The sequence below is a fragment of the Lepidochelys kempii genome, chromosome 10, assembly GCF_965140285.1.
Source record: "Lepidochelys kempii isolate rLepKem1 chromosome 10, rLepKem1.hap1, whole genome shotgun sequence".
In the NCBI taxonomy this organism is placed as follows: domain Eukaryota; kingdom Metazoa; phylum Chordata; order Testudines; family Cheloniidae; genus Lepidochelys; species Lepidochelys kempii.
The window spans coordinates 15,955,111-15,967,133 of NC_136389.1; the positions used below are offsets into that span (position 1 = coordinate 15,955,111).

The 12,023-nt window shown below is 41.0% G+C and overlaps 2 protein-coding genes across 7 annotated transcripts in view; one reads left to right on the forward strand and one right to left on the reverse strand.

Moving 5' to 3' along the window:
• CCZ1 (CCZ1 vacuolar protein trafficking and biogenesis associated) overlaps positions 1–11,371 on the forward strand; it is a 37,890-nt gene extending 26,519 nt beyond the window's left edge. The window contains exons 13-15 of the mRNA XM_073362161.2: positions 3,385–3,543; positions 5,820–5,947; positions 8,730–11,371. Of these exons, the coding sequence (XP_073218262.1) occupies positions 3,385–3,543; positions 5,820–5,947; positions 8,730–8,785 (343 nt within the window). The 3' untranslated portion in view covers positions 8,786–11,371. The remainder of the gene's footprint in view (positions 1–3,384; positions 3,544–5,819; positions 5,948–8,729) is intronic.
• LOC140918229 (radial spoke head 10 homolog B2) overlaps positions 9,628–12,023 on the reverse strand; it is a 38,747-nt gene continuing 36,351 nt past the window's right edge. For all 6 annotated transcript variants that reach the window (XM_073362149.2, XM_073362148.2, XM_073362147.2 and 3 more), the window contains one exon: positions 9,628–10,193. In XM_073362149.2, coding sequence (XP_073218250.1) covers positions 9,992–10,193 — 202 coding nt within the window. In that variant the 3' untranslated portion in view covers positions 9,628–9,991. The remainder of the gene's footprint in view (positions 10,194–12,023) is intronic.

The following is a 12,023-nucleotide window of genomic DNA, read 5'->3' on the forward strand; positions in this document are numbered from 1 at the left end:
CAGATGCTCAGATATTATGATGTGGACCACACTGATATTAGAAGGACTGCTGCCACTGGAGCTCAAGAAGAATATTATCTCTGAGTAGTATTAGGCATTACCCTACGTAGGTCAGTCTCTTAAGGGTGGCAGCTGCAGATATCTGACATTGTATGGAGTAGAAAAGAGCAACATGCACATTAGCCAGTGCATTACATAACCTTTCCCTGTATATTGTATGTCATGTAGACACAAAAAATCGATGTTAAAATAACATTATTTGAGTGGCAAGTCAAGCACTCAAAAGTTAGGAGATGCCAGAATTAAGGTTGCCTTCTGCCTGTTCGTCCCTCCCCACTCCTCAGGCTTGAACTCTTCACTCTATCCCCTCCATCTTGTCCCGGTCCTGTCTTCTCCCTGCCTGTGGCTCCTTATCCCAGTCCCATTTTTCTCATTTAGCCAGTCCCAGTCTCCACTCCTCAGGCTTCTCATCCCAGTCCTAGTCTCCTTGCCCATCCAGTCTTAGTCTTACCCTTCCAGCCTCCCATTCCAGTTTCCTCCCACTCCCAGTCTGTCTCCTTGCCCAGTCATTCCCAATCCTCCCCCCCACCATCCCTAGCTCCTTGTCCTGAATTTCCTTATGAAACCAATAACAGTTCCCCTGCTCTCGCTCTTCATCCAATCTCTCTCTCTCCCATTCACTGACCTCTTGCTGCTGCTGCCACCTCCCACATCCACACTTGGCTGCAAGTCTCAATCTCTCTCCCTAGACTCCTTATCCAATCTGTGTCCCATTCTCCGCCCCAGCCCCTTGTCCCAATTTCTTTGCTCTGCCAATCTCATTTCTTCCCCCACACCCTGGCTCCACATTAGATATGTCTCCCTTCCCCCCCTCACCTCCTTCCCTTCACCTACTGACTCTCAGTCTCTTTCCCCTCCCTGGCTCCAGGTCCTAGTCACCTTGCCCAGCCAGTTTGTCTCCCCCTCCCAGCTTCCTGTGGTCTTGTCCAGCCAATCCCAATCTTTCCTGTTCAACCCCCCCCCAGCCATCTTCCCTCCATCCCACGGCAGGCCCAGCTCTTGTCTACCCTGCATTCGAGTCACAGCCTCCTCCTCCGTGCTCCCTGAGGCCAGCAGGGGTGGTCACTGAGAGCACAGAAGGGACAGTCTCCTTCCTCTCTGTTCATGTGCCCAGACCCAGCATGGCCCAGAGCTGCAATGGTGTGAAAAGTCCAGCTTCACTCCTTCAGCCCTGGACTGGAGCGTGCCCAGTGTGCAACTGACTCTTCAGGGAATTTAGCTGCTAAAAATCTAAGCCTCTTTTGAGCATATGCAAACCACAGTTTTTCAAAGGCTTATAACTTTGTCAAATTTGGACAGATCTTCATGCGGATGGTAAAAAGCACATCACTAACACAAAGACCATTCCCTGCCAAATTTCAATAATTTCTCAAAGAAAAGGTTTCCAGAAGTATTTTAATGTGGGCAAAACATTTTTTCCATACCCTCTTTCTTGGAAACAGCTGAACCAAAATTTTCCAGTGCAATTCAGATTGAGGCAGACACCTGACGTAAAATTTCAGTCCAAATGGTTAAAGTTTGGCAAAGTTATAAGCAACTTAAAACAGAATGTTATAATGGGAAGTGTCAGGCAACCTTAAAATATGCTTGCAATGGTGCCAACCTATTAAATCACTAAATACTTGTTTTTTTGTGTCATTGAGGGATTAAAGCAAAGGAAGATCATCTTATTAACTCTCCCTTAACATTTTAATGCAGCAGTGCCCTGATAACCTTATATGGTTTCTTTTTACACTAATGCAGTTGCGTGACATAATAGGGATCAAGATATCCAGATGTTTGAGCCATTTGCTGGTCTGCTAAGGTGATAGTGAATAAACTGCCATATGACGCCTAGCCTAGATGAGACAGTTCCAAACAATTGAATATGTAACCTGAAGTGCCAACTGCTGCAGCAAACCTTCCCTGATTATAATTGTTGAAGCCATCACCAAAACCAATATCAGTGACTTAAATTTAAGTCTTGACTTACCAAACTGGGAAAGGGAGATCATCTCATGCCCGAATCCACCAAGGAGGGTGAAAAACTCTCGTTGGCTTGGCCATTCTGGGAAGGAGGGGAAGCTTTTCCTGATATTAAATATGAGAGTCAATGAAACACTGGTACAGTTCTAGGGAAATCCCTTATGAAACAAATTAGTGACACAGCACCCAACCAAGTCAACAGTTGACTCCTCTTTAGGGAGGCAGCAAGGATCCCCACTCCCTATATGCTGTCTCCCCAGAGTAGCCAACCAATCCAGCAACCAGCTGGGGTTCAAACCCACCAATGGTGTGAGATCATGGGCCCAGTGGGAGAACTCAAAGAGCTAGTGAAAGAGAAAGGGAGATGTTCTGATGTCCCGCACCAGTGGGTGAGTCCTGGTAAGAGCAGAAAATGCCATTAGGCAGACGCAATTTTATTCTCTTTCCTGTACTAGGAATTTATGTAGGTCTCTCTTATGGTGTCAGTGTTTTGGAGGTCTAAATGTTTTTTCATTTCAATGGCTATTCAAAAACAGTCTGTCAACCCTGCCACTGGGTTGAAAAGTAGTTAGGCATGGCAGGATTCAATTTCAATTGATAGAAGTTGGTAAATCAACTAAAAAAAAATATTGATCACTAAAAGTTGGCAGAATTGTAGCCTTGCCCCCTTTTTCCCTGTCACCAGCACTGTGGCAGCTCAGGGGGCCCTCTGCAGCCCTGCTGTCATGTGACAATAGGGCTGCAGGGAGCTCCCTGAGCTGCCAGAACTGGTGACACCCGATCCCTGGAGGCACAAGGTGTGGGGAAGGGTTCAGTTCTGGTGGGGCAGAGCAGAGACCCCCAGTCAGGACTGTGGTAAGGAAGAAACAACAGACCCTGGCCATGGGGGAGGTCACCCTGCTGCTGAATGGCTCCATCCCTGGTTCGGAACTGTTCAGCAGCACCCTGTGGCCAGGGTTTTGTCATCCTCATCACAGCCCTGGCCTGAGGTCTCTGCTCCCCTGAGCCAGGGCCGCAGCCTCCCCCTCACCTTGCATCCTGGTGTCATGGGCCTCTCAGTTGTGCAGGGAGCCCCCTGCCAAGCTGCCCTAACTCCAACCCTTCGCACATGCCCCCCTCAATTTCCAGCAACAGTTAAAAAAAAATCTTAAAAATAAATGATATAAATGGTCAAAATTAGAAAAAAAAGAAAATCAAATTCTGCCAAGCCTAATGGTAATGTATGCACAATGTCTCAGTATGGTGATAAGGTACCTGATCATGGATTTCATGTTGTGCATGGATTAGTGAACTGTGACTTACGTACACACATTTCACAAAGACCACGTAGTCACCATTTTCTGTAACTTGTTTTCCTAGGTCTGAGAAGGAACCTCAGTTTAAGTTTATCTATTTCAATCATATGAACTTGGCAGAGAAAAGTACAATTCACATGAGGAAAACACCCAGTGTATCCCTCACGTCCATTCACCCTGACCTCATGAAGATTCTAGGTGATATCAACAGTGATTTTACTAGGTAATCTTATTTACATTTTTCCTTCTGTCAGATAGGCCTCAGCTTTTAGCAGTGTTCAACTACTGAATTATCCTGGTTTTTCATTTATGTATATATACATACAATTACTGAATATATAAAATTGGGGAATAAGTGATATAGAGCAGATTTTTCTTTTATCTGTATCACTGTAGCCAGTTTGATACATTGAAATGTCTGTCCTGTCCCACCCTTCGGGTCTGTTTCTTTCGTGAATTTTCATGTCCCTGAGATGTTGGGCTAGATTTCAAAAAGGGATTGGATACTTCTGTGGATATCAAGAACATCCACAGTTATAATTAATAACCAATTTTGGAAGGGATTTAAACCTTATGCTTCAGGGTTTAAGTCAGTCTCTGACTATTAGAGATCAGGATGAAACCTAATTTTGAAGGTATATTATCCCACATTTGCCTACTAATTAACATACGAAACTCTTTAAAATAGTGCTTATAATAAAACACTAAATCCAAGTACTTATTTGAAAAAAATGTATTAGTTTCTCCTGTGATGGTGGAATCAACGCTTGTCTGCGTTTGGTGTTCTGCTGTTCCATGTGTTGCTTGGAGCTATTGTATTCCATGCTATATTCCCATCAATGCTCTTGAAGAAAGCAGGCCACAGGTAGGAGGGAACAAACAGGAGCAAAATTTACATGAAAGAGGAGTGTGAAGAAGAGACAAAATAGGGAAACACTAGCTAGCAGGTGGGCAGCAGAAAAGAGGAGAGTTTTTTAGAGAATATGTTCTTATGATTTTCAGAGTTGGGATGTTCACATACAGCAGAAAAGATGGCTGGAAGATAAGAATGTCTCCACATGAATAAACTGTGCAATTAGGATGACCAGATACCCCGATATGGGGAGAGGTTTGAGCATTGGCCTTCTAAACCCAGGGTTGAGAGTTCAATCCTTGAGGGGGCCCTTTAGGGATCTGGGGCAAAAATTGGGGATTGGTCCTTCTTTGAGCAGGGGGTTGAACTAGATGACCTCCTGAGGTCCCTTCCAACCCTGATATTCTGTGATTCTATATTAGGCGCTTTATCTTATGTAGGCAACTATTACTCCCCACTCCGATTTTTCACACTTGCTATCTGGTCACCTATGTGAGATGGATTTGAAAATAATGAAGAGGAAGAGAGGTGGTGTATTATAACTGGCCTTTCTAAGTCTACAATTACTGTAGAAAACTATGTTGATTAAGACTGTAACCAGCATCCAACCTGCTTTAATCCTGGTTTAGCGATAGAAAATTCTTGAATGCTTATTTGTTTTTTTGTCTCTTCCCTGTTCCCATTATCCATATGAAGCTGATATAATGCTGTGTATTGTATACAACAAGCACTGTTTTCCTTTTGGCTGTAGAGACACCAACAGACACGCCAAACCCGTGAAATCGCAGAAATTGAGTTTGTTTTTGGCTTAATTGGCTTGTGAGCTTGTAGCTTATTCCTTCGTTTTTTTGATCAGCTCCTGGCAAGCAGAGGTATGGGGGGCAAGTAGGGGCTAGGGAGGAAAGAGTCAGGGATGCACAGCGGGCCCACCATAGTCCCAGACTGCACGCCAGGGGGATCTAGTCACATAGAGTGTTGGGGTTCTTAGGGATCGGCTTGTTTTGGCCTTATTGTGAAAATCAGGGTGCTACCACGTGAAAGTTGGCAACTGTGGACACCAAGCAGCTTCCTTCAAAGGACTGATGTTTGGTTGACTAGTAGACTAAATAAGTGGTTGGCTTACTTCCTCGTGATTAAATCCTCCCAAATGGAGATTGTGCAGGCTATGCTGGCACTGGCTTGCAGTATTTATATCTCCTGAGTTGAGCACACCTGCTCATTTTTGATTTTCTGTCAATTATGCAATGTCACAGCAACCTGCAAGATCAGCTATTCAGTTCACATATAGTTTATTCGCAAAAGGAAAAGGAGTACTTGTGGCACCTTAGAGACTAACCAATTTATTTGAGCATGAGCTTTCGTGAGCTACAGCTCACTTCATCGGATGATAGTCTCTAAGGTGCCACAAGTACTCCTTTTCTTTTTGCGAATACAGACTAACACGGCTGTTACTCTGAAACCTATAGTTTATTCATAACCCTTAGGACAGTTAAACAATTTCTAAAGCTGCTCTATTTGCTGGTTTTCTTGTTCTTTACTTCAGTATTGTTGCTTGTAATGTAAGTTATTTATTTTGCCTATCGAGTCCATTATTTTTGATGTCGCTACAAATTTTCCTAAGGTTTGTTTTATCCAATTTCTTTCAGAGTTGATGAGGATGAGGAAATCATTGTGAAGGCAATGAGTGACTACTGGGTGGTTGGGAAAAAGTCTGATCAACGGGAACTGTATGTTATTTTGAATCAAAAAAATGCAAACCTGATCGAAGTTAATGGTAAGGATTTTTTTATTTTTGCTATTTTTAAATACTGTTGGTGTTACTAAAATGCTTATCAGTGGATTTGTAGTTTTCTATTTTATATAAGATACACTTAATGAGGGATTTTTTCTATGCTAGACCAGATCAGCTTGCCTAAGGCTTTAAGTCTCTCTTCCATGTTTTGCATGGCAACGAAATCATCATAAATATTCAGCAGACTTTAAGTTGATGTTCTTAACGATGACTCAATGCCCATTATCTTATTCCTTGCCATTAATGGGAGTGCTCTGTTGAAATTTAATTTTGGAATATTTAATAAATGAAGTGCTTTATTATATTTCCAGGAGGCTAAAATGCCTACTTTTCTGAATTTGTCTTTTATAAGTCAAGGTAAAATATGTTCACAAAGGGAATTCGTCATTAAGATTATTAGTATTAAAATTCTGTTTTTCTCTCAAAGTGCTTTTCTGCTTCAGTTTTACACTGTAATTTAAGATATACCAAGTACATGAAGAAACATGCATCAATATTACCTTTAGCCCAATTGATTTGGATAAAAAATGAGAACATTATGGGGCAATATCAACTTGAAAACTAGACAGGTTTTTTTATGAGATAAAAATAGTTTGTTTCTACATCTGCCCCTGCCTGACCTTCCTGCTAATTATTATGCTTTTACAGCCCTACTTCTCTATTTATAATTGTTTTTTCCTCTCTCCTTGCTTCTGTGCGGAAGATGCACAGAAATGAGGGAGACAAACTTGCTATACCTAAAGTGCTGTCAAATGCACAAAGTGTATAAATGATCTGGGAAAAGGGGTAAATAGTGAGGTGGCAAAATTTGCAGATGATATCAAATTACTAAAGATAGTTAGGACCCCGGCAGACTGCAAAGAGCTACAAAAGGATCTCTCAAAACTGGGTGACTGGGCAACAAAATGACAGATGAAATTTAATGTTGATAAATGCAAAGTAATGCATATTGGAAAGCATAATCCCAACTATATATATCAAATGATGGGGTCTAAATTAGCTGTTGCCACTCAGAGATCTTGGAGTCATTGTGGATAGTTCTCTGAAAACATCCACTCAACGTGCAACAGCAGTCAAAAAAGCGAAGAGAATACTGGGAATAATTAAGAAAAGGGATAGTTAATAGGACAGAAAATATCATGTTGCCTCTATATAAATCCATGGTACGTCCACATCTTGAATACTGTGTGCACATGTGGTCGCCCCATCCCAAAAAAGATATATTGGAATTGGAAAAAGTTCAGAAAAGGGCAACAAAAATTATTAGGAGTATGGAATGGCTTCCGTATTAGGAGAGACTAATAAGACTGGGACTTTTCAGCTTGGAAAAGAGACATCTAAGGGGAGATATGATGGAGGTCTATAAAATCATGACTGGTGTAGAGGAAGTAGATAAGGAAGTGTTGTTTACTACTTCTCATAACACAAAACTAGGGTTCAACAAATGAAATTAATAGGCAGCAGGTTTAAAACAAATAAAGTATTTCTTCACAACACAGTCAACCTGTGGAACTCCTTGCCAGAGGATGTTGTGAAGGACAAGACCATAACAGGGTTCAAAAAAGAACTAGATATATTCATGGAGAATAGGTCCATCAATGGCTATTAGTCAAGACGGGCAGCAATGGTGTCCCTAGCCTCTGTTTGCCAGGAGCTGGGAATGAGCAACAGGGGATGGATCACTTGATGTTCACCTGTTCTGTTCATTCCCTCTGCGGCACCTGGCACAGGGCACTGTCGGCAGACCTTTGGTCTGACTTTGGGGGCTGCGGGAAGCGGCGCGGGCCGAGGGATGTGCTGGCTGCTGCTTCCTGCAGCCCCCATTGGCCTGGAGCAGCGAACCGCAGCCAGTGGAAGCTGTGATTGATCGAACCTGCGGACGCGGCAGGTAAACAAACCGGCCTGGCCCGCCAGAGGACTTACCCTGGCAGGCCTCATGCCAAAAGTTGCTGATCCCTGGTTTATACCGTAATTATAGTGCTGCACCTAAATTACAAAACAATCGCTAAAAATATTGTACTGGAAATTAATCTTCTCTGTGAGAAGGAAGTAGGGGAGCACAAAACAAAAGACTTAAATCAATTTCCTTACTGAAATAATATTGATTAATCAATATTTCTTCTAATCCAGTGGTTCTCAAACTTCATTGCACTGCGACCCCTTTCTGACAACAAAAATTACTACATGGTCCCAGAAGGGGGGACCAAAGCCTGAGCCCCGCCCCGGGCCGGGCAGCCTGTAAACTGAGCCTCACCACCCAGGGCGGAAGTCCTTGGGCTTTGGCTTCAGCCGTGGGCCCCAGCACTCTAATGCCAGCCCTGGCAACCCCATTAAAACAGGGTCATGACCCACTGTAGGGTCACGACCCACAGTTTGAGAATCCCTGTTCTAATAATTAAGGAAGACTTGTTTAACAAGAAAAGTTCTTTTTTTCTGTGAAAACAGGATAGAAGCTAACTCCATATTTGGCATGAAAAGACTGATATGTGAATTTTCAGACTGGCCTGCTGAACAAAATTGACCCACCCTTCTCTTACTGAAAATAGAAATAAGGAGTTGAGATGCACCAGGACACTTTTTTTTTTTTTTTTTTTAAAGAGTGAGAACATGTTTTAAAAGCAGAAAACCCTAACAAATGTAATTTTTTCCCCTGGATACAGTTAGTGTTAAGTCTTCTTTCAAAATCAGGGTGTTTAGATAATATGTTGTGATACTGTGTGCAGTTTCTGAAATCCCTCTCTCCTTTTTTTTTTTTTTTAAACAGAAGAAGTAAAGAAGCTTTGTGCAACACAGTTCAATAATATCTTCTTCCTGGATTGATCTGCAAAGGGCTGATTTAGTGAAAAAAAATCTACAAATGTCAGACACATTTTTGTTTAACATGAAGGGTTATTAGTCATATTATTGACTGGAATAATGACAATAGTAAAGCAATACTTGCTTTGTAAGAATCAAATTTCTACTGAAGCTGTAAACTCTGATCATAAGATTTTTAGATTTTAAAATATTTATGGGCAAACTAATTAAAACCAGTCTGATAATTCAACTGTACCATTCCATTTCTCTAATATTGTTATGTTAATATTTTACTGGACAATAAAATTAATAATTGTTACAATTTTAAGGGCCCTTTTGTTCCCCTTCTATGCTCACTTGCATAATAGAGTAGATTTGAGTGTGGGGATTTAAATTGTTTTTCTACACATTAGCATGTAAAAGAGAGGGGAAGGTACTTGATGTTAACTCTATCATCTGAGTCTGAAGTGGCACCCACAGTAAAGGATATTGAGTTACCTAAAATGGTGGTCTCGGAATCACAAGCATGTAGAAGCTACACTGCACCAGTTCTTCCATACTACACAAGTAAACTAACCTGTTCCTCTCCTGTATAAGTTGACAGAGGCTGCTGCTTTAACAATAAAAGAAGTGAAAAGGATAAGGGCCTGATCTTAGTAGTTGTCCCACTGAAATCACATGATGCAGGATTAAGCCCAAAGGTTTACTTTACACGAGTGAAATATCTGGGTTCCTTACATGCCAGTGTACATAAAATAGGTGTGATAAGCAAAAACCTCATGCAGGTTGTATAGTTTTAAATTCCATTCAGACTATGCAGTCACATGGTTACAAGAGTTAGCCAACAAACAAACCTGAAACGCTAATGATCTTTTAACTTTTAATGGAAAAATGTCTCCTAATATGGCATATAGTACATTTATGGAATGGCTTTGTATGTTCAAAAGGTTTACACAAGTTTTATGTAACAATCAATTATATAATCACACTCCCCAATTTCTAGGGGGCTCAGGATATCAGTAAATGGAGGTGTTGGGGGAAGTTTGGATTTGGGGGAAGACTATGGAGAGTTAAATTTCCCTCCAGTGTAAACAAATACAAATAATTGTATTGGCCTTCATTTCCTGGAACCTATATTTTAATGTTTAGATTTTACAGACCTAGAAAGGAAATCTAATACTTAAAAATGTTAACAAGCACAGACTTTACTATTACAACAGTCAGCCTAAGTTACTTTTTCTTTTTCTTCACACCTGCAGAAACCTTGCTAATGACTGGCTGGGGCAGAATCACTACTTCTTCCTTTGCAGGAAGTGGAATCTGTAGAGCTGAATCCTCTGGCTCTTTAACCACTCCATTATCCGTCTCTGCTTTTTCTGCAGCAGCGGCTTCTTGTTTTTTGGCCTCTTCTGCTTCCCTTATGGAGATAAGCCTAAGATCACACAAACAAACAAAAGTTTATACTTGTTTACCACTGCAGCAAATTCATGCAAACTTATCCTAGGCTAAAATGATTTTGTTTTGCTTAAGTAACTATAGCCATATAGCCACTGCAATTACATGCAGAATGAATTACCTAATGAAAAATGTGATCCTTTTAATCCTTTCCTAAAATGTGTGTTCTGTGTAGTTGCTACTTCACAATCAACTATTGTTAAGCTTCATGTATCATTGCATAATCCAAATTTTTCTACTCAAGCACATTCTTAAAAGGAAAAGGAAAAAATTATTTCCCTGTGATCCTGGTTCTCTGAACATACCATCTTGTTAGCACAAGACTGCAACCCTAGCTCTCCAGTTGCTGTTTGACCCTTGAAGGTAGTGGTAGCTGTGGAACATGTGAGGTAGGCTTCCCTAATAGTCATCCTGTGCCACCCAATGTAGAACATAAATACTACTCTCTGAATGGTCCAGTCAATTCTTTTGATTATGCAGAAGGCAAAGCTCCCATAAAAGAAAACTAATGCCAGACCAGTATAAGGGCTTATTTCCACTCAAAGTTGCATTTGTTTAATTAAATTGTTTGATTAAACTAGTGTAACTGTGTAGACAGTCTTCTGTGGGTTTAACTTGCACCTGTAAATGTACAGTTGCAAGCTGAACCAATATAAGCAGTTTTAAACTAAAGTGTCTACCTGGTTATGCTGGTTTAACTAAATCCCCATAAAAATCACATTAGTTATCTCAGAGGTTAGCCTGGGCATACTTTTTTTTTTTTTAAGTGCTTCAGTAAAGAAAATGAAAAAGGTACAAGGGAAAAAATGTCAATAAGTAACCACCAAGTTCTGAGAGGAAGTTGGCAGATGAGTGACAATCCTGCAAGATATTTTCAGGGAAGCAGAATTACAGGTAAGTAATTTCCCCTTCTCTAAGGAGACCACCTGTACAGGAGTCTCACTCCTTGAGAGATGTTCCAAGAGCCAGTGGACCAGGAGGGCTTTTTGGGAGAGGACTATTACTTCTCATCAGGCACAGACTATAAAGCTGTAGAATAAGCCCACACCACAGAAGCAAATGCCATGCAAAAATACTTGACCAACTGAAAATGAAGGATGTCCTGAAATTAAAAAAATTTCTTATGAAGGTTAGAGAGTTTGGTCTCTCCTACCTTGGAAACAAGGGCTAGAGCACACAGAATTTCAAAAGAGAATCCCTTTTGGAGCCTTAATTCAACCAGTAATGCTTTGCAAACATATGAAGAAAGGAATGTGTAGTTGCTTTGCCTATGTCTGTGATAGGCACACCCATTAGGCAGGTATGGTGGACATAGACTCTAGGTCATGCCAAGGCTCACTCCGTTTCAGAGCAGTTACGTCATAGCAATGCAAAGCACTGAAAACATTGGGTAAAATTTTTGTAAGTCCCTAAATTCCATTTTCAAAAGAGACTTTGGTATCAAATTGAAAATTAATGGGACTTAGTGACTTAGGAGCTTTAGGCACTTATGAAAATTTTATCCATAGTCATTTCCCACTTAACAGCTGTAAAAAGAAAAAAGTTGTGTGGGCTTTCTCGGTGCTTTATAGAATCATCAAAATGTATGGCTGGAAGGGAGCTTGAGAAGTTACCTAGTCCAGCCCCCTGTGCTGAGACAGGACAAAATAAACCTAGACCATCCCTGACCATTATTTGTCCAACTTGTTCTTAAAAACCTCCAATGATGGGGATTCTATAACCTCCCTTGAAAGCCTATTCCAGAGCTTAATAACTCTTACAGTTAGAAAGCTTTCCTAATATCTAACCTAAATGTTCCCTTGCTGGA